This window comes from Ranitomeya variabilis, chromosome 2 (assembly GCF_051348905.1).
Source record: "Ranitomeya variabilis isolate aRanVar5 chromosome 2, aRanVar5.hap1, whole genome shotgun sequence".
NCBI lineage: Eukaryota > Metazoa > Chordata > Amphibia > Anura > Dendrobatidae > Ranitomeya > Ranitomeya variabilis.
The window spans coordinates 1071669203-1071691607 of NC_135233.1; the positions used below are offsets into that span (position 1 = coordinate 1071669203).

Below are 22405 nucleotides of genomic sequence, written 5' to 3' on the forward strand. Positions count from 1 at the left end.
TTGTGTGCAGCTAGCATGTTGCCAGGTCCCTGCCCTTCAGTTCATTGGTGTTTGAACTTTACCCGTTACCTGAGACCCATGTTGCACCTGAACCCGAAACCGCATCCAGCTGTCCCTGAACTTTAAACAGCATTGGCGATTTCCCTGAAACCTGAGCCCACACTGGCAGTACCGGCGTCTAAAGCCAAAATATTAAACTGTTCTGGTGGGACTGGAACCAGCATCGGTGTCTGTCCTTGTTAGGGTTCCAGAGTCCGTACTGTCAGACCCTGGTCCAGTCTCCAAATCCTGTCCTGTTTGTGTCTCCGAGTCCAGTCCATAAAGGCTTGATCACTAGACTAAACCACTAGCACAATAATTATACTGACAGTCTCAAGTTCATTATTTGTAATAATTTGCAGTCCTGGTGGTGGGTTTACATGGAGGACCATCACTCTGGTTTTCACGGTTTTGAGTTTTCCGATTACTCAGGCACATTGTGTCCGCATTGTGTGAATTAGATTTTATAGTTAGGGGAGCAGCAGGAATAAAATTAAGAGCCCAAACTGGCCATGTTTCCTCCTTAAAACCAGAATATTTTGGAATATAAATAAAAATAAATTAACAAAAATTTACGAAAAAAAAGTGCATTTTATTTTTAAATTAAGATTGTACATGTAATGAGGTTCTCACAAACACCGATCATTCGATCACATTTGATGCCACGAGGCGCAAAGTCTTTTGATACTGAAAATTGTCCTCCAATCATGAAGTTCTTCAAGAGTCCACCGACTTCTCTGAAGAGTCGTCACTTCAATAACGGATAATATGGAGTCCATCTGCTGAGTTACAACGACTGCTGACGCTTTTCCAGGCTTCTTTCTATGTCATCGATGACCTGTACTGCAGCTTTGGGGATTCGGGTTCCAGGTCCAAACACACTGGATACTCCAACGTTGTACAAGAACTCATAATCCTGCAAAATTGTAATGAAAGGAGTAGAGGATGCAAAAGTTCAAAAAGAGGGAGGAAGAGTTGTCTCTGGGTCTCCTGCTCTGAAATTTGCCTTACTGAGGACCCCGGTATGGCAGAACAATTTCCCTATTTGATGGGAAGATACATGGTCCCATATGGATGCAGCCTAGTCTGGGCCTCAGGGGACATTCTCACTTTTAGGGCAGAACTTGTAGGCCTTTGTCAGGTCCCCAAGTGCCACTAAACCGATTGTACACTGGCCGCCTCTTTTTACAATCCCTTAGGTGTCATGGTCTCTATTGACCGTAGAATCTAAGGGGTTAGCATCCAGGAGGCTATCAGAGGCAGATCAGCTGCAGAATACACCATAGGCGCAGCGTCTCTGCCCGTGGCATCCGCTAGTCATACATTACGTCCACTTACGGGATAGTGTTAAATATGGCCCTTTAAAGGGTGAAAGCCTGAGACTGCACTACTGAGAGGTTCTGATGTATACAAGTCCGGTCTGTGGATCTAAGTGGCCGTTTTCAATAAAGGGGTTGTCTGGGACTTTTACACTGATGGCCTATCCTAAGGATAGGTCATCAATATCTGATCAATAACTGTGCTCTGCAACTGAGCACTTCACTCCGGCATCGGGACCAGCTGATCAGCGGGGTGCCGGGTGTCGCATCCCCAACAATCAGATGCTGATGACCTATCCTAAGGACAGGCCAACAATGTTAAATACAAGAAAACCCCTTTAATGTCCACAGGTATTTGGCACCATCACATCAGTAGATTGTAGATGATGAAGATCCTAGTGAAGTGACTGCCTGGTCTGCAGGACAACGATGCACCTGACAGATTGTCTTCAGCGTCTCTCACTGGTGCAGCCTCAGGACTTGGGGCCTGTAACTTCTGTTACTTTTAAAAAGCGAGGGGGAAAGCAGTACGGCACTGCTGAGACAAAAATCTAATGGTGCCCTCGTCAAGATACGATCAATATACACAGTCTGCCACCACTGGAGATGCAGTATCTAGACAAGGACTATATTATATATATATATTTCTGTATTTTCATGACTATGAAAATTGTACATTCACACTGAAGGCATCAAAACTATGAATTAACACATGTGGAATTATATATACTGTACTTAACAAAAAAGTGTGAAACAACTGAAATTACGTCTTCTATTCTAGGCTCTTCAAAGTAGCCACCTTTTGCTTTGATGACTGCTTTGCACAATCTTGGCATTCTCTTGATGAGCTTCGAGAGGTAGTCACCGGGAATGGTTTTCACTTCACAGGTGTGCCCTGTCAGGTTTAATAAGTGGGATTTCTTGCCTTATAAATGGGGTTGGGACCATCAGTTGTGTTGTGCAGAAGTCTGGTGGATACACAGCTGATAGTCCTACTGAATAGACTGTTGGAATTTGTATTATGGCAAGAAAAAAGCAGCAAAGTAAAGAAAAACGAGTGGCCATCATTACTTTAAGAAATGAAGGTCAGTCAGTCCGAAAAATTGGGAAAACTTTGAAAGTGTCCCCAAGTGCAGTGGCAAAAACCATCAAGTGCTACAAAGAAACTGGCTCACATGAGGACCGCCCCAGGAAAGGAAGACCAAGAGTCACCTCTGCTTCTGAGGATAAGTTTATCCGAGTCACCAGCCTCAGAAATCGCAGGTTAACAGCAGCTCAGATTAGAGACCAGGTCAATGCCACACAGAGTTCTAGCAGCAGACACATCTCTACAACAACTGTTAAGAGGAGACATTGTGCAGCAGGCCTTCATGGTAAAATAGCTGCTAGGAAACCACTGCTAAGGACAGGCAACAAGCAGAAGAGACTTGTTTGGGCTAAAGAACACAAGGAATGGACATTAGACCAGTGGAAATCTGTGCTTTGGTCTGATGAGTCCAACTTTGAGATCTTTGGTTCCAACCACCGTGTCTTTGTGTGACGCAGAAAAGGTGAACGGATGGACTCTACATGCCTGGTTCCCACCATGAAGCATGGAGGAGGAGGTGTGATGGTGTGGAGGTGCTTTGCTGGTGACACTGTTGCGGATTTATTAAAAATTGAAGGCATACTGAACCAGCATGGCTACCACAACATCTTGCAGCGGCATGCTATTCCATCCGGTTTGCGATTAGTTGGACCATCATTTATTTGTCAACAGGACAATGACCCCAAACACACCTCCAGGCTGTGTAAGGGCTATTTGACCAAGAAGGAGAGTGATGGGGTGCTACGCCAGATGACCTGGCCTCCACAGTCACCAGACCTGAACCCAATTGAGATGGTTTGGGGTGAGCTGGACCGCAGAGAGAAGGCAAAAGGGCCAACAAGTGCTAAGCATCTCTGGGAACTCCTTCAAGATTGTTGGAAGACCATTCCCGATGACTACCTCTTGAAGCTCATCAAGAGAATGCCAAGAGTGTGCAAAGCAGTCATCAAAGCAAAAGGTGGCTACTTTGAAGAACCTAGAATATAAGACATATTTTCAGTAGTTTCACACTTTTTTGTTAAGTATATAAGGAGATTTTTGTTTACTTACCGTAAAATCTTTTTTTCCGAGCCACTCATTGGGGGACACAGGACCATGGGTGTATGCTTGCTGCCACTAGGAGGACACTAAGTAGACAGAAAGATTAACTCCTCCTCTGCAGTATACACCCCTTCACTGGATACAATTTCAACCAGTTCGGTAGTAAAGCAGTAGGAGCATGAACAAAGACAACTATGTCAAAACCAAAGAAGTAACAACAAGCCAAAACAGGCTAACAGGGTGGGTGCTGTGTCCCCCAATGAGTGGCTCGGAGAAAAAGATTTTACGGTAAGTAAACAAAAATCTCCTTTTCTCCTACGCCTCATTGGGGGACACAGGACCATGGGACGTACAAAAGCAGTCCCTGGGTGGGGAGCAATATGCTAATACCCCATGTACCACTGGCTTACGGCTCAAGGAACTGCCGCTTGCAGAATGCGCCTACCAAGGGCGGCGTCTGCAGAAGAGATAGAATGAATGTGGTAATGCTTGGTAAAAGTGTGCAAACTGGACTACGTCGCAGCCTTGCAGACCTGCTGTGCTGACGCCTGGTGTCGAATGGCCCACGAGGCGCCCACCGACCGAGTAGAATGAGCCTTGATCCCAGCTGGGATAGGAACACCTTTGACACGATAGGATTCTTGAATGGCTGACCGAATCCATTTTGCCAGAGTGGCTTTTGAAGCAGGAGAACCCTTCCTGGGCCCCTCTGGAAGTACGAACAGGACGTCTGACGTGCGGAAGGGAGCCGTCCTTGAGACGTACCGACGAAGAGCCCTCACCACATCAAGAGTGTGTAGAGCCATTTCGATGCGATGGACAGGTGCCGGGCAAAACGAAGGCAGAACAATCTCCTCATTGAGGTGGAAAGAGGAGACGACCTTGGGTAAAAAGGTGGGAGAGGTCCTCAATACCGCCTTGTCTGGATGAAAAATTAGAAAGGGAGGACGGCAGGAGAGCGCAGCCAACTCCGAGACCCTTCTGATGGACGTGACGGCTACTAGGAAGACTACCTTCCAAGAAAGGAAGGTCAAGGAAACGTCCTGTAACGGTTCGAAGGGAGTCTCCTGAAGAGCTCCGAGAACTAAGTTGAGATCCCACGGATCCAAGGGTGACTTGTAGGGAGGCGCCACACGGGAAACTCCCTGGAAGAAAGTTTTCACCGGCAACCTATTGGCAATCTTCCGCTGGAAAAGGACTGACAATGCCGAAACCTGACCCTTTAGGGAGCTAAGGGCAAGTCCCGACTCTAATCCGGACTGAAGAAACTCCAGTATGTAAGGAATAGAAAATACTAGAGGAGATCGTCCCTGTGCCTCGCACCATGAGAAAAAAATTCGCCAGGTACGGTGGTAACTACGCATGGAAACAGGTTTCCTAGCTCTGATCATGGTGGAGGACACTCTGGGAGAGAAACCCGCTTGGCCTAGAATCCAGGACTCAACGGCCAGGCCGTCAAAGACAGGCCCCTTGAGTTCTGGTGGTAAATCGGGCCCTGTGAAAGAAGATCCGCGCGATCTGGAAGCCGCCAGGGGACGTCGGCTACCAGCTGAACCAGCTCGGCGTACCATGCCCGACGCGGCCAGTCTGGCGCGACGAGAATCACTGGTACCCCCTCTGCCCTGATCTTTTTGATGACCCTCGGTAGTAGGGGAAGAGGAGGAAAAATGTACGGGAGGCGGAATTGGTGCCAAGGCAGGACCAGGGCGTCTACTCCGAGGGCCCGTGGGTCGAGGGACCGAGCAAGGAACTGAGGAACCTTGTTGTTCATCCTGGAAGCCATGAGATCCACATCCGGGGTCCCCCAGCGATGGCAAATCTGCTGGAAGACCTCCGGGTGGAGGGACCACTCTCCGGAGGCGATGCCCTGGCGGCTGAGGAAGTCCGCCGCCCAATTTTCCACACCTGGAATGTGGATCGCCGAGATGGGCGAATGGTTCGACTCCGCCCAATGGAGGATGTGAGACACCTCGCGCATGGCCGTCCTCCTGCGAGTTCCGCCCTGACGGTTGATGTACGCCACTGCCGTGGCGTTGTCGGACTGGATTCTGACTGGATGACCTGCCAGAGGTCGGTGAAACTGGACCAAAGCTAGCCTGATAGCTCGAATCTCGAGGATATTGATGGCAAGGCGAGACTCTTGAATGGACCACCGCCCCTGGGCTGTGTGATGGTTGAAGACCGCTCCCCAGTCTATGAGACTGGCATCGGTGGTCACCACCAGCCACCGTACTGGGAGAAAGGACCTTCCCTGGGATAGGGAGGACTTCAGCGTCCACCACCTGAGGGTCTTCCTGACCCGAGGGGACAGGATGAAACGGCGGTCGAGGGAGGAAGGTTTGCCGTCCCAAGCCGACAGTAGCGCATGCTGCAGGGGACGGAGGTGAAACTGCGCAAATGGGACCGCTTCTATGGTCGCTACCATCTGCCCGAGAACTCGCATGCTGGCGCGAATGGAGTGGGATACTGGACGAGAAAGACGCTGGGCTCCCTGCTGCAAGGCTAAAGCCTTGTCTTGAGGGAGTATGACCAGACCGCGGGAAGTGTCCAGTATCATCCCCAGGAAGGAGATTTGTTGAGCCGGAATTGGAAAAGATTTTTCGAAGTTTATCTTCCATCCCAGGCGATAAAGAGTATCCACCGTGAGAACGACGGACTCTTCGCACGCTGGGTAGGAAGGACCCTTTATCAGTAGGTCGTCCAAGTACGGAATTACCACCACTCCCCTGGAATGAAGAATGGCCATGGCAGCCGCCATGACCTTCGTGAAAACTCTGGGAGCGGTGGCGAGACCGAAGGGCAAGGCCACAAATTGGAAGTGTTCCCCGCAAAAGGCGAAGCGAAGGAACTGCTGATGCGGAGGGAAGATCGGTATGTGCAGGTAGGCATCCTTGATGTCTATGGATGCCAGGAATTCTCCCTTTTCCATAGACGCGACCACAGAACGGAGGGATTCCATCCTGAAGTGTCGGATTTTTATGAATTTGTTTAGTAGCTTCAGGTCTAGGATCGGACGTAGTGATCCGTCCTTCTTTGGGACCACGAACAGATTCGAATAGAAACCCTTGAATTTTTGTTCTAGGGGGACCGGAATAATGACTCCGTCCCTTTGTAGTGCCCGAATTGCCTGGAGAAACACTGTGGCCTTTGACCTTTGAGGGCAAGACTGGAAGAAGCGTGTAGGGGGGAGGGAGGAAAATTCTATTTTGTATCCGGTGGACACCAGTTCTCTGACCCACTCGTCGGAAACGACTGAGAGCCAGGCTTGACGGAACAAGAGTAGACGTCCACCTACTTTGTTGGAGTCCACCGGATGATGCAAGGAGTCATTGGGCGGAGGATCCATGGGATGCGGATCCCTTAGATCCAGGAGGTTTAGGCCTGGGTCTCCAGTTACGATTAGGTCTGTAAGAGACCTGGGTGCCTCGGCCACCGCGCGAACCTCGTCCTGATGCGGGGGTAGAGGATGTGGAGGACCAGTTGGTATTGGGCCGAAAAGGCCGAAATGGAGGTTGCTGCTGGTACCGAAAGGGCCGGGTAGGCTTTTGCTGGGGGAGAAATTTACTTTTCCCTCCGGTAGCATCCGAGATCATTTGGTCCAATTTTTCTCCAAATAACCGACCAGCCTGGTAAGGCAGGGCTGTTAGAGAACGTTTAGAAGCCGAATCTGCTCGCCAATCCCTGAGCCACAGGGCTCTCCTGATGGAGATTGCATTGGCGGCTGCCTGTGCAGCGCAATTGGCTGCGTCCATAGAGGCGTTGACTATGAAGTCTCCGGCCTGCGCTATCTGGTTAACCAGGATGCTGGCTTCTGGAGGTAAATCACTGGCTTGGATGTTAGAGGAAAGAGTCTCGGTCCAAGAGACCATAGCCTTAGCCACCCAAGAGGCGGCGAAGAATGGGAAGAGAGACGCTCCTGTGGCCTCGAAGGCGGAGCGAGCCAGATAATCAATCTGGCGATCGGAGGGATTCTTAACGGAGGAACCGTCCGAAAGAGACAGGATGGTCTTGGACGCGAGGTGTGACACAGCAGGGTCCACCGAAGGAGACTGCAGCCAGTCTTTGACTAATTCCCGAGAAAAAGGGTATTTGGCCTCGATGGACTTTTGTCCTATGAAGCGTTTATCTGGGCGATCCCTATGTTTTTGTACAATCTCTTTAAAGTGAGGGTGAGTGACAAAAACCTTTTTAACACGTTTAGTTTTTTTGAAAGACACCACATGTTCGGGTTCCGATGAGGAGTCCTCAGTCACCTTCAGGGTCTGGTTTACCGCCTCAATGAGAGAGTCGAGAGACTCTTGGAAGGAGGGGGGGTCCTGAACGCAGGAAATGTTGGACTCATATTCAGAGTCATCCGAGTTTGGGGAAGGGGACCTGGAAGCGGAGCTTGCAGGTACTGAAGGGCCTGCTAGCTCATGGTCAGGGGATGAAACGTGAACACGTTTTCTCGAGCCCCGGGTAGAAAGTGACCGGGTACGCCCCCTGCCGGTAGACGAATCCATACCGTCGTCTGAATCCTCCACGGTCCGACCTGGAGGGGGGCCCCGGAGGGAGTCAATTGCCCTGGCTAGGGAAGCCACAGATCGTGACAGAGAGGTTGCCCACTCAGGGGGACTAGGCTCTACCGGGTCGACGGCTGCGGCATCGGCGACGGTACCGGCGTCGGCAAGGGGCGGCTGCACAGAGGGCGAAACGCAATCTGCACACAAAGGGCTAGTGTGGGCTCGAGGCAGGGCCGCATTGCAAGTGGCACATACAGTGAAAAACACTGTGTGCTTCTTGTTACCCTTTTTTGTCTCCTTGGATTGAGACATAGTGCCTTGGGGACAGAGCGGGCAGTATACGCAGAGAAGGGGTTAAGCTTTCTTGAAACAGCTTACCCACGGTCCTGTCTGTGTCCCCAGAGAGAGATATGGCGGTTCTTTTCTCCTTGGAGCGCAGTAGAAGCGAGGGCTCCGTGCAGGGAAAGAGAAAATATGGCCCCCGAGATTTGGAGGGCGCCTCTCGTCCCAGACGAGAAGCGCCGATGTAGGGGGCGGAGCTACGGCCGTGGGAGAGATTTTTCCCACTGCGGCCTACTCCGGCTGAAGAAGCCGGGGACTAAATTTTTGGGGCCTGCCGACGATGTGCGGCGGCGGCCGCGACGGAGCGCCGCCGAGCACCACCGACCCCCGGTCGGCGGTGCCTCTCCCTGGGGACCCGGACCGCATCGCTAACGCTAAGGGGGAGCAGGGGGGAGTCCCCTGAAGGTACTTACAGCCGCCATTGTCCCGGTTCTCACAGGTCTGCGGGCGCTTCTGTGAGGATGTGAACTCAATCCATGCACCCTGGATGGGGATGGAGAGGCCCCTGATGCATCACGCTGCTGTAGCAGAGGGGGCTGCGGCACAACATCCCCTCCGGACTGCATTCTTCTCCAGATTACATTGCTGTAATGCAGGGTCCTGGAGGGGGTTGGGGGAAATCGGGACCAAGAGGAACCGTTGCCCTGGCGCAAACGTTTCGTGCGCCATACGTCGCAGGAGAGGGACGGGGAGGTATACTCGCCGTGCTCGCCTGTTGTTGGTTCGGGGGAGAGCGGACCCTATGAAAAAAAGGACCCGTCACCCCCTTCACTCCGTTAAATTAAAAATTAAAAATTTACATAAAATTAAAAAATCAAAAATTAAAATAAAGTTGGGGTCTGGGAAAAAAGACCCAAGTGCCTCCTAAGACACTAAGCAAGAACTGGTTGAAATTGTATCCAGTGAAGGGGTGTATACTGCAGAGGAGGAGTTAATCTTTGTCTACTTAGTGTCCTCCTAGTGGCAGCAAGCATACACCCATGGTCCTGTGTCCCCCAATGAGGCGTAGGAGAAAATTCCACGTGTTAATTCATAGTTTTGATGCCTTCAGTGTGAATGTACAATTTTCATAGTCAGGAAAATACAGAAAAATCTTTAAATGAGAAGGTGTGTCCAAACTTTTGGTCTGTACTGTATATATTTATATTTATTACGTATACAAATTAGAAAGAGGATTGCGGGTGTGATTCCTTGCGGCGTGAAGGTCTCAGCTTCTCCTCGCACCTCCTGCGGTGTATGACAGCTTCCCTGGGCGCTGGGATAAGTGTCATGCCTTTTCCTGCCGTCGGCTCTGCTCCTCATACATAAACGCAGAGCTACATCCCACATATTACAGCCGTAGTCTCCGGCCATTTCACAGAAAAAAAAAAAAAAAAAAAAAAGTATTAACCCCTGCCACCCTGGCCTCTCCTCTATCCTCACATGACACCAGAGTCCAAACAAGGCTCCATATTAAAAGTAGAGTTAATACGACCCCTGATTGCCCGGCACTCGATAATCAGACATATGGATGGATTTGGGGAACAAGTCAATATCACAAGCTGTGTAAAGTGAAGCTCTGATCACTTCGATATGTCCGGGAGTTGCATTGGAAGCGATTGCCTACCTGCTGGCTACTTTTGTCACTGGCGGGAATTTGAGAATTAGGTGATCAGCGGGGTTTTTGGCGTCATTACCGTTCACAGGAGACATTGTGAAAAATTATCTGTATTCGGGAACATTCAGACAAACGTATTTTTGGTCCTTGTGCTGTCTGTGGGGAACACGCACGGAAACAATGTCCCCCTATGTGCAAGTCCACAAGGGCGATTTCTCACAGGAACCACCGGTCCGCATACAAAAAAAAATTCAAAGTGCGCTAGTCTGGTCTCGTATACGTATCAGGCTGATAAGAGCAGGCAGGAGAGATCCGATCTTAAGGCCATGTGCACAGGTTCAGTATTTTTTGCGTTTTTTCGCTATAAAAACGCGAAACAAACGCTCACATATGCCTCCTATTATTTACAGTGTATTCCGCATTTCTTGTGCAAATGTTGCATTTTTTTCCGCGAAACAAATCGCATCGCGGAAAAAAAAGCAACATGTTCATTAAATTTGCGGAATTGCGGGGATTCCGCACACCTAGGAGTGCATTGATCTGCTTACTTTCCGCACGGGGCTGTGCCCACCATGCGGGAAGTAAGCGGATCATGTGCGGTTGGTACCCAGGGTGGAGGAGAGGAGACTCTCCTCCACGGACTGGGCACCATATAATTGGTAAAAAAAAGAATTAAAATAAAAAATAGTCATATACTCACCTTCGATGGCCCCCGGAGTGTTCCCGCCTCTCAGGTGCACGCTGCCGCTTCCGTTCCTATAGATGGTGTGTGTGAAGGACCTGCGATGACGTCGCGGTCTTGTGATTGGTCGACGTCATCAAAGGTCCTGCACACACACCATCTATAGGAACGGACGCCGCTGAGGAGATCAGCTGTCTGCAGGTGAGTAGAACCATTTTTTTTATTATTTTTAAACATTCTATCTTTTACTGTAGATGCTGCATAGGCAGCATCTATAGTAAAAAGTTGGTCACACTTGTCAAACACTGTTTGACAAGTGTGACCAACCTGTCAGTCAGTTTTCCAAGCGATGCTACAGATCGCTTGGAAAACTTTAGCATTCTGCAAGCTAATTTCGCTTGCAAAATGCTAAAAAAAAAAAAGCGAAAAAAAATGGGGAAAAAAACGCCAAAAAAACAAAAAAGGATTTCTTGCAGAAAATTTACGGTTTTCTTCAGGAAATTTCTGCAAGAAATCCTGACGTGTGCACATACCCTAAAGGGTTATTCCTAAAAAAAATTGAGTTATTCCTTAACCCTGGAATAGGGGATAACTTACTGATCACTGGGGGGGATTAGGATGTGACCGCTGAGACCCCCAGCAATCTCAAGATTAGAGCAGTGGAACCTCAGGAGCAGGCCTCTGCAGTCCCATCCTGAATAAATGTATATATGGCGGCTATGTATATCTGTATATTGGTGACTATATGGCGGGGCTCACGCAGTATATAGGAGCCAATGTGGGGGCTCATACTGTATATAGGAGGCTGTGTGGGGGCTTACGCTGTATATAGGAGCCAATGTGGGGGCTCACACTGTATGCAGGAGCCAATGTGTGGGCTCACACTGTATACAGGAGCCAATGTGGGGGCTCATACTGTATACAGGAGCCAATGTGGGGGCTCATACTGTATATAGGAGCCAATGTGGGGGCTCATACTGTATACAGGAGCCAATGTGGGGGCTCATACTGTATATAGGAGCCAATGTGGGGGCTCATACTGTATATAGGAGGCTGTGTGGGGGCTTACGCTGTATATAGGAGCCAATGTGGGGGCTCATGCTGTATACAGGAGCCAATGTGGGAGCTCACGCTGTATACAGGAGCCAATGTGGGGGCTCATACTGTATATAGGAGGCTATGTGGGGGTTCATACTGTATATAGCAGGCTATGTGGGGGTTCATACTGTATATAGCAGGCTATGTGGGGGTTCATACTGTATATAGCAGGCTATGTTGATGCGCATAGCATAGAAAGGGGGATATATGTGGACTCTTACGGTATATAGGAGGCTATCGGGGGCTCATAGTATATATAGGGGGATATATGTGGACTGTTATGGTACATAGGAGGATATGTGGAGGCTCATGCTGTATATAGGAGGCTATGTGAGGGCTCATATAGTATATAGGGGATGTTGTTGTATGTTGTTGGATGTTCTGCTCAATATTAAGTGATTAATTGTAATTATTAATATTAACCGTATATCTTAACGTTTCTGCAGAATTAATTTCAGCCTATTAGTTCAGCCCTTGACAACAGTCACGGTCTCTCATGTGGCCCCTTGTGAAAATTAATTGCCCCCTCCCGATCTAATAGAATTGTATGCCTTTGCTATGCTTTACACTGCAGCTCTGCCTGTTCCGACTATCTGCTGCGCATACGCACAAGCCCACCATAAACTCACTAGGTGCGAAATATAAAAGCCGTAAGCCGGCAGTGTCAGGTTACCTGGGGTGGGATGACTCCTCCACAGATCACCAGTATGTCGGGTCGTCCTAGGGCACCCAGTTCCTTGATGAGCTCCGGAACGAGCGTTTTGTGGCCTGCGGCGAGCGTGCTCACACCTACGCTGTGCACGTCTGCATCCACGGCCTGCTGTGCCACCTCCCGAGGAGTCTAGTGGAGGAGGAAGAAAGAAACGCTATTAATATGTATCCCCAACGCCTGGCAGGATCCAAGAGCTGAGAAATGGGGATCAAGGTCTATTTTGCTTAAGAACCAATTTCCGGAAAAGTGAAGAAATTTCAGAACTTAAAAGCAGCACTCCAACCAAAACTGATATGGGGCGTTAATACTAGGGTGGGCCTGAGGGGGCCACTCCCTGTCCCATGATCCGCCCTGCAGTAGGTAAAACACAATGGATTTTATTTTAAAAATATTCTTATAAAGGGAATCTGTTACTAGGTTTACAAAGGCTGACATGGCATATTCAGGGGGGATTGGTCACGCCCCCCTTGAAGAAGCATATGGCGAAACGAGCGTTGGGGTTGGCCTCTCCTACGATTGCAGGCAGCAGGCTGGTCTCTTCAGTCGCCCTATGCCCTTTCATTTTGTCAGTGAATATACCTGTGTTAGCATTTGTATCCCCCATTAGCGTGGCTGCCTCCATCCCTTTTGGATGTCTTCCTTTAACTGGATTTGTATCCAACACTTATCAGCCTGTCTTTTACCTCGTTACTATAGTAGGTCTGGTTGGTCCACTTTATCATTTTTTTGGCACTAAGCACTTTATACTACCTGACTTGAATATCTATGACTACTCATTATCCTCATGGGTATTCTATGTAATGACTCTATACATGTAGTTTTATAATGTTACATCCTGTATATTTATTTGGCCTACTATTAGGCATTTATACAGACCTGTGTACTATAATCCTGCTCAAACGTGGCACTAAAGGTATCGCTGCCCTTTCAATTTTAATATTTATTGCTTAATAAAAAAAACTTATTTAAAAATGTTATTATAAATTTACATATTTTTTTTTACATTATTTGCTCCACTATGCATTTTTCCTTTGGTTATATATTTGATCATTTATGGATGAGCTCCTTTTCTCGAACAGGCCCTTTCCTTGGGTTTCGAAGCATATTTTAGAGACAGAGACCCTGATTCCAGTGATGTGTCACTTACCGCTTGCTGTAGTCTTAATAAAATTAGTGTTTTAAATCAGCAGGAGATTATCACTACAGGACTAGCAAACCTACTGCCAGGTAGTCCAACCCCGCCCCCCACCACTGATTGGCTGCTTTCTGCATATGCAAAGTATACACAGAAAACAGCCAATCATTGGTGGGGGCGCGGTTAATAAGAGCCCAGCATTCAGAGAACCGATAGATCTGCAGCAGAGAAAACAGGGATTATATCAAAACTACAGCAAATAGCCCAGTACGTGATACATCACCCTACATCCTGCTGCTCTTAGATTACATAGCAAAAACCTTGTGACAGATTCCCTTTACAAAAAACAAAACATAACCAGTAAAAATAAATCTTTCCTAGAAAAATCAACAACAAAAAAGAGAAAGTTAAATGACAACTAATGTACAAATGTAACATTCTGCCGATTTCGTTATGGACAATTTAGCCTGCTAGATAATTCCTCTACAGGCTGCATTTCCCACCGCAACCACTGGGTGGCCATATTCAAAAACATAAAGCATAAACCTCTCCTGACGGAGTATCATATTTTTTTTTTCCTAAAGTTGAGAATTTGGTGATACTCTTAGGAAATATCAAGCCAAAGAGAAAGGTACGGGAGGACACTTGTGCAGGCGCCATTACATATCCTATAGCCATATCCACCCTTCTTTCCTACAGTCCAGAGGAGCTTTTCTATCACTATATAATAAGTCACATCCGTCTTTCTTTGACTTGTATAACTAATAAAATTTGATGTTACCGGACTAAGTCATGCAGAACAGAGAGGAAATTGCCATTAGCACTTACGTCCAGCCATTAATCGGCCTATATTAAATAATACACTATAAAACCGTCAGGTCAGCCCCCTAGAATCCCCCCGAGCTGGAAACCATAAAATATTTATTCCAAAATTATAAGTTATTTTGTTCTTTTCTTTTAATTTGCACCTTCACAAATGAATGACTTTAACACTTACAATATTGCATCTGTTTATTTAGTATTGTGCAATACATTATGTATGAAATCGATGGCGCTCGGGGATGCGTGGCGCTTTTAGGCAACGATCCATTACTTTATGTATCTTCATAATGTGCGTAAATTATTTACTTTTCTGCTACAAACCTCCGTGAAAAACACATGTAAAAGTCTTACAGCAAAAAAGTTACCCCAAGTACAAAGTAAGGAGCCACCGCAAGGTACAATAAATGCTCGGAGGCTGGATTAGCGGGATGTGGATGATTCTGTATTACCCCACCGTGCTCCTCGGGGGCGGGTATTTAGGCACGTGTATGGGAACCCAATTATGTTGTAACATGGATGTTTTCTACGGGTCCTTACAGTAAAGTTACACTGTTGTGCACCCATTACAAGAATACCTAAATATGTACCCCTGTTGAGTGTCTTGGGTGGCAGATGATGGTGCATGTTGCCGCCACTCTGTGCCCGCGGCTTTACAGGTAAAAGACTCCGCTGATTCCTACAAATAGGCGCCAACTCGAGCTAAGGGCCACTTACACCGTCAAATGGGGTTTCATAAGAACGTGTAACTGATTGGCTAAAACACAAACGAACGCTCAATCATTGCTCGATTGGATCGTTCATCATTAAAGGAACGTGTAAAGAGACTTGGGGTCAGATTTCGGTGGAGACATGCTTGAATCTGATCGAGACCCTGCCCAGAAGGAGTCGGGCAGTGGTGAAACCAAAGGGCGGATTTACAAATACTAACAAAATAATACAAATTACAATTTAGATTTTTAGGAGTAAAACAGTAACGATGCAGCGGCATGACCAGAACCTGCATAACTAATCATATGCTGAATAGTTGCAAGCCAAATTTATGTATGAGATATCCAAGATGATTGTCTATAACATGATGGTAATCTCCCGTCAGAAGCAGCCGTGGATGGTGAGATATGGAGCCTGAAAGTCAAAGACTCAAAACATTGCTGTTACCCTTTAGCTCGTCACTGTAATCAACCAATGCTCGTTAGTGAGCAGAGTTCGGCCGGTCCAAAAGAGCCTCAGACTACACCCACCATCCACGACATATTTATTCGGCAGCTTAATCACAGTGAGAATTAAATAATCTAAGTGCATTATAATAGCAGCCACTGATCAGCCGCAATATTACAGCTCCCGATTTAGAGAAATAGAGCATTAAGAGAGAACTGGCCGTTTCCATATTCCTGATCAACTTTAACATTTTTACTATCAATTCCAAACTATCCTTCTTGTTGATGGTTTCCGGAGAGAAAAATTTTACTTTGATAAATTAGCAAATTAAAATGAAGTATAAAAGAATAGAAGGCTGAATATTTATAATCGTCTGGGGACAGACAAGTCAAAAGGGGGTTAGTCCGGCTCCATCCACCTCTGCACTGAGGGTGAGCGAGGCGGGTGATGCCACGTCTACAGATATCTGCCGGCTAGTATGTAAGCAGCAAGTATCGTTCTATTTTTATGGACAGATAAGTTCAGGCTTCCTCTGTTATCATCATGTCGCATTTAAATACACGAGTCTGCACCAATTAGTCATTTTTCGTTCAACTGATGCTGGAAATTGTGCTTGTATGGTACCAGCGCATGCGCGATGTGTTTGCATCAGGACTGGTGCATGCGCGGAGCCTGACTGATTCTATTAGTTAGAAGTGGTGTGCCAGATATCTACTGTATTCTACTCTCTTATGTAGTACCGGAGACAGCAAGTCTATGCGCAACGTGTTTTTATCAGGATCGACAGATTCCACTAGCACACTGCGCATGCGCCGAAGATTTATTCTACAATGTTGATGGCGCTTACACAGCACAGGAGAGTACCAGCGCATGAGCCATGTTTTTGGATCGTGACCGGTTATTGCGCAGAACAAAACTGATGCCTTTACCAAGAAAAGGGCAAAGCGCAGCGCATGCGCCTAATATCTACTATATTCTGCTGTCGATAGCGCTTGCATTGTACAGGAGAGGTCCAGCGCATGCGCAGTGTGTTTGCATCAGGACTAGCGCCGCATGCGCAGATCAAAACCGATTCCACTACGTACATAGTGCGAATGAGCCGGGTCTCTAATTTATTCTGTTGATGGCACTTACACAGTACAAGACAGAACCAGCGCATGCGCAGTGTGTTTGCAACAAACTGGATTCCTCCTCTTGAAGGAAAGAAAAAACAAAACAAAAAAACTACTGGGACAGGCAGGGCCTTACTTTGGGACCCCTAGTATTTGGCTTTACAGTAGTACTTTGCTCCTTTTTCAGTTTTGACTGCCCTCCTCCCTGCTGCTGAATCTCTGTCACCTAACTAGTGTGACAGCTCCTCAGTGTCCTCCTCCCTGCTGCTGAATCTGTCCACCTAACTAGACTGACAGCTCCTCAGTGCTCCCTACTCCTGCATCTGTCACCTAACTAGTCTGATAGCTCCTCAGTGCCCTCCTCCCTGCTGCTGAACCTGTCCACCTAACTAGACTGACAGCGCCTCAGTGCTCCCTACTCCCTGCTGCTGCATCTGTCACCTAACTAGTCTGATAGCTCCTCAGTGCCCTCCTCCCTGCTGCTGAATCTGTTCACCTAACTAGACTGACGGCTCCTCAGTGTCCTCCTCCCTGCTGCTGAATCTGTCCACTTAACTAGACTGACAGCTCCTCAGTGCCCTCCTCCCTGCTGCTGAATCTGTCCACCTAACTAGACTGACAGTTCCTCAGTGCTCCCTCCTCCCTGCTGCTGCATCTGTCACCTAACTCGACTGACAGCTCCTCCCTGCCCCCTCTCCCTGCTGCTGATTCTGTCACCTAATTAGACTGACAGCTCCTCAGTGCCCCTTCTCCCTGCTGCTGAATCTGTCACCTAACTAGACGGACAGCTCCTCAGTGTCGCTCCTCCCTGCTACTAAATCTGTCACCTAACTAGACTGACAGCTTCTCAGTGCTCCCTACTCCCTGCTGCTGAATCTGTCACCTAACTAGACTGACAACTCCTCAGTGTCCCTCCTCCCTGCTGCTGAATCTGTCACCTAACTAGACTGACAGCTCCTCAGTGCTCCCTCCTCCCTGCTGCTGAATCTGTCATTTAACTAGACCGACAGCTCCTCAGTGCCCTCCTCCCTGCTGCTAAATCTGTTCACCTAACTAGACTGACTGCCCCCCAGTGCTCCCTACTCCCTGCTGCTGAATCTGTCACCTAACTAGATTGAAAGCTCCTCAGTGCCCTCCTCCCTGCTGAATCTCTGTCACCTAACTAGACTGACAGCTCCTCAGTCCCTCCTTCCTGCTGAGATCTCACACTGCTTAGTACAAGCTGCACCTGTCAGTTAGGCTAGGTGAGCAGAGACTGAATATAATTGGACTCATGAGCTCTCTCTCTCAATAAGCTGGACTCATAAAATGCCCATTTTAGTACCAGGATCGTGCAATCATTCAAAGTAAGTACAACAGCCCCATTGGGTCCAACAAATCTATTCATATCTGTAGTTTATATTATGAAGTCTGGTGACATAAGTCTGAGGATAAAAGCAACAGACTGACCAAAGAATCTGACAGATAACTCCACCTGGAAATTTTAAGAAATTATTCACGCATTGCTGAGAACGCACAGTGAGTTTGGGGGGGCTCTGCATCTTGGACCGCCAACAAGGTTATTGTCTGATGATCGTGAAAGTGTACTTTTAAAGGGAATGTGCACTTTCCCATCTACAGGATACAGTTCATTATCATATGGATCACAAAAATATTAGATCAAGGCAACACAACTGGCTCAAAGCAAAGTAAGTCGTCACTAACATCTTAATATGGAAGTGAGAGACAAGTGGCGAGAAGAAACTTGTCTCCTGTCATTTGTATGATTTCCTTCCAGAAAAAAATAATAAAACAAGTGAATGTCGAGGCGAAGAGGCTCCACATTCATGGGTTTGTGTTAATGACCTGGAAATCAGTCCGTCATCACAACACTAATGTGCGTCTGCACCTCGAGGGGCAGAATGGAAGGATGCCCTCTATGTGACCCCCTCGAATATAATGGTCCTGCTAATGGGAAGATAATTTAAAGAAAAGACGTGCCCTAAGTAGCGATTGTGTCAGCCTGCGCCAGAGTTTGAGGAGATTGTTATTTGTAATATATGGCAGTATATGGTGAAAATAAAAAAAACTAAGGTGAAAAGTAACAAAAAAGGGGAAAAAAAAAGTAAAAAAATAAATTAAATATATATACCCAGAGATTGGAGGCAGCACGCCTTCAAGTGAAAAAGCTTATTTAATGGCCGATCATGGCGACGTTTCGGTTCAGGCTTGAGAAAGGTTCTCATTAAGGAACCGAAATATCACCATGTTGGGCCATTAAATAAGAAGCTTTTTCACTTGAAGGTGTGCTGCCTCCTATCTCTGGATTTATATTGAAGGTATGGTGAATACCTGGGGGGCTTGTCTCTTATTTTTTCACACACACCGTATTTTTCAGACTATAAGACGCACTTTCATCCTCCAAAATGGGGGGGGGGTGCGCCTTATAGTCCAGATGTACGTAATCTTATAGTCTGGTTGTGGATGGGAGATGCAGCGGTGGGTCACAGGAGTCACGAGCTGGCGGCAGCAGATAAAACTGTGAATATTCACTGCTCCCGAATAGTGGAGACTGTGCGACACAACATGGGAAGAGGTAATATAGCGGACAAGTCAGGAGGATGAAGCAAGTAGCAATGGTATTTAGTATTAACTATAACGTCACCTGGAAAAGGGGTCCGATATCCACATCAAAGCCGAGGTCAGCGAACCCTGTGGCTATCACCTTCGCTCCCCTATCATGGCCGTCTTGACCCATTTTGGCGACAAGCAAACGAGGTCTTCGGCCTTCTCTTTCCATAAAGCTCTGAACTCTGCAATAAATGATCCCACACAACTTACCATCAGCAGAAGCGTCACACTGCACACATAACGAAAAGAGGACGACCGCTTATAGGGAACTAAAGTGTGCATTGTGTCGGGCTTTCTGAGAACGGAGTATGCGGAAGACATTGAGCACGAAGAAAAGAGGCAGGTGAGCAGCTGGAAACAAGATCTTGCTGGACGATGCTGAGAACGCTTCTGCCAAAGAGAGAGGGAGGCAGAACGCTTCTGCCAAAGAGAGAGGGAGGCAGAACGCTTGTGCCAAAGAGAGAGGGAGGCAGAATGCTTGTGCCAAAGAGAAGGAGGCAGAACGCATCTGCCAAAGAGAGAGGGAGGCAGAACGCTTGTGCCAAAGAGATAGGGAGGCAGAACGCCTGTGCCAAAGAGATAGGGAGGCAGAACGCCTGTGCCAAAGAGAGAGGGAGGCAGAACACTTGTGCGAAACAGAGAGGGAGACAGAAAACTTATGCCAAAGAGAGAGGGAGGCAGAACGCCTGTGCCAAAGAGAGAGGGAGGCAGAACACTTGTGCCAAAGAAAGAGCGAAGCAGAACGCTTATGCCAAAGAAAGAGGGAGGCAGAACGCCTGTGCCAAAGAGAGAGGGAGGCAGAACGCCTGTCCCAAAGACAGGAAGGCAGAACACCTGTGCCAAAGAGAGAGGGAGGCAGAACGCCTGTGCCAAAGAGAGAGGGAGGCAGAACGCCTGTGCCAAAGAGAGAGGGAGGCAGAAAGCTTGTGCGAAAGAGGGAGACAGAAAACTTGTGCCAAAGAGAGAGGGAGGCAAAAAAGCTTGTGCCAAAGAGAGAGGGAGGCAGAACGCCTGTGCCAAAGAGAGAGGGAGGCAGAACGCCTGTGCCAAAGAGAGAGGGAGGCAGAACGCTTGTGCCAAAGAAAGAGTGAAGCAGAACGCCTGTGCCAAAGAGAGAGGGAGGCAGAACGCTTGTGCCAAAGAAAGAGTGAAGCAGAACGCCTGTGCCAAAGAGAGAGGGAGGCAGAACACTTGTGCGAAAGAGAGAGAGGGAGACAGAAAACTTGTGCCAAAGAGAGAGGGAGGCAGAACGCTTGTGCCAAAGAAAGAGCGAAGCAGAACGCTTATGCCAAAGAAAGAGGGAGGCAGAACGCCTGTGCCAAAGAGAGAAGGAGGCAGAACGCCTGTCCCAAAGACAGGAAGGCAGAACGCCTGTGCCAAAGAGAGAGGGAGGCAGAACGCTTGTGCCAAAGAAAGAGTTAAGCAGAACGCTTGTGCCAAAGAAAGAGGTAGGCAGAACGCCTGTGCCAAAGAGAGAGGGAGGCAGAACACTTGTGCGAAAGAGAGAGAAGGAGACAGAAAACTTGTGCCAAAGAGAGAGGGAGGTAGAACGCCTGTGCCAAAGAGAGAGGGAGGCAGAACTCCTGTGCCAAAGAAAGAACGAGGCAGAACGCTTGTGCCAAAGAGAGAGGAGAGCAGAACGTTTGTGCCAAAGAGAGACGAAGGCAGAATGCCTGTGCCAAAGAAAGAACAAGGCAAAACACTTGTGCCAAAGAGAGAGAGGGAGGCAGAACGCTTGTACCAAAGAGAGACAGAGGCAGAATGCCTGTGCCAAAGAGAGGGAACAGAACGCTTGTCACAAAGAGAGAGGGAGGCAGAACGCTTGTGCCAAAGAGAGAGGGAGGCAGAACGCTTGTGCCAAAGAGTGAGGGAACAGAACGCCTGTGCCAAAGAGAGAAGGAGGCAGAACGCTTGTGCCAAAGAGAGAGGGGGGCAGAATGCTTGTGTCAAAGAGGGAGGCAGAACGCTTGTATCAAAGAGAGAGGGAAGGAGAACGCTTGTGTCAAAGAGAGAGGGAACAGAACGCTTGTGCCAAAGAGAGAGGGAGGCAGAACGCTTGCGCCAAAGAGAGAGGGAGGCAGAACGCTTGCGCCAAAGAGAGAGGGAGGCAGAACGCTTGTGCCAAAGAAAGAGTTAAGCAGAACGCTTGTGCCAAAGAAAGAGGTAGGCAGAACGCCTGTGCCAAAGAGAGAGGGAGGCAGAACACTTGTGCGAAAGAGAGAGAAGGAGACAGAAAACTTGTGCCAAAGAGAGAGGGAGGTAGAACGCCTGTGCCAAAGAGAGAGGGAGGCAGAACGCCTGTGCCAAAGAGAGAGGGAGGCAGAACACTTGTGCGAAAGAGAGAGGGAGGCAGAACACTTGTGCCAAAGAGAGAGAAAAGCAGAACGCTTGTGCCAAAGAGAAGAGAGCAGAACGCTTGTGCCAAAGAGAGAAGAGAGCAGAATGCCTGTGCCAAAGAGAGGGAGACAGAATGCTTGTGCCAAAGAGAGAGAGGGAGGCAAAACGCTTGTGCCAAAGAGAGACAGAGGCAGAATGCGCGTGCCAAAGAAAGAGGGAAGCAGAACACTTGTGCCAAAGAGAGAGGGAGGCAGAATGCTTGTGCCAAAGAGAGAAGGAGGCAGCAGAACTCTTGTGCCAAAGAGAGAGGGAGGCAGAACTCCTGTGCCAAAGAAAGAACGAGGCAGAACGCTTGTGCCAAAGAGAGAGGAGAGCAGAACGTTTGTGCCAAAGAGAGACGAAGGCAGAATGCCTGTGCCAAAGAAAGAACAAGGCAAAACACTTGTGCCAAAGAGAGAGAGGGAGGCAGAACGCTTGTACCAAAGAGAGACAGAGGCAGAATGCCTGTGCCAAAGAGAGGGAACAGAACGCTTGTCACAAAGAGAGAGGGAGGCAGAACGCTTGTGCCAAAGAGAGAGGGAGGCAGAACGCTTGTGCCAAAGAGTGAGGGAACAGAACGCCTGTGCCAAAGAGAGAAGGAGGCAGAACGCTTGTGCCAAAGAGAGAGGGGGGCAGAATGCTTGCGCCAAAGAGAGAGGGAGGCAGAACGCTTGTGCCAAAGAGAGAGGGAGGCAGAACGCTTGTGCCAAAGACAAAGGAAGGCAGAACGCCTGTGCCAAAGAGAGAGGGAGGCAGAACACTTGTGCGATAGAGAT

The 22405-nt window shown here is 48.2% G+C and overlaps 1 protein-coding gene across 1 annotated transcript in view; it reads right to left on the reverse strand.

Annotated features, from left to right (window-relative positions):
* Positions 1-610: 610 nt before the first annotated feature.
* The window catches only part of MMUT (methylmalonyl-CoA mutase), a 59490-nt gene continuing 37695 nt past the window's right edge, over positions 611-22405 (reverse strand). Inside the window, exons 11-13 of the mRNA XM_077291578.1 lie at positions 19288-19435; positions 12381-12548; positions 611-955 (exon numbers count right to left, since the gene is read on the reverse strand). Coding sequence (XP_077147693.1) covers positions 827-955; positions 12381-12548; positions 19288-19435 — 445 coding nt within the window. The 3' untranslated portion in view covers positions 611-826. The remainder of the gene's footprint in view (positions 956-12380; positions 12549-19287; positions 19436-22405) is intronic.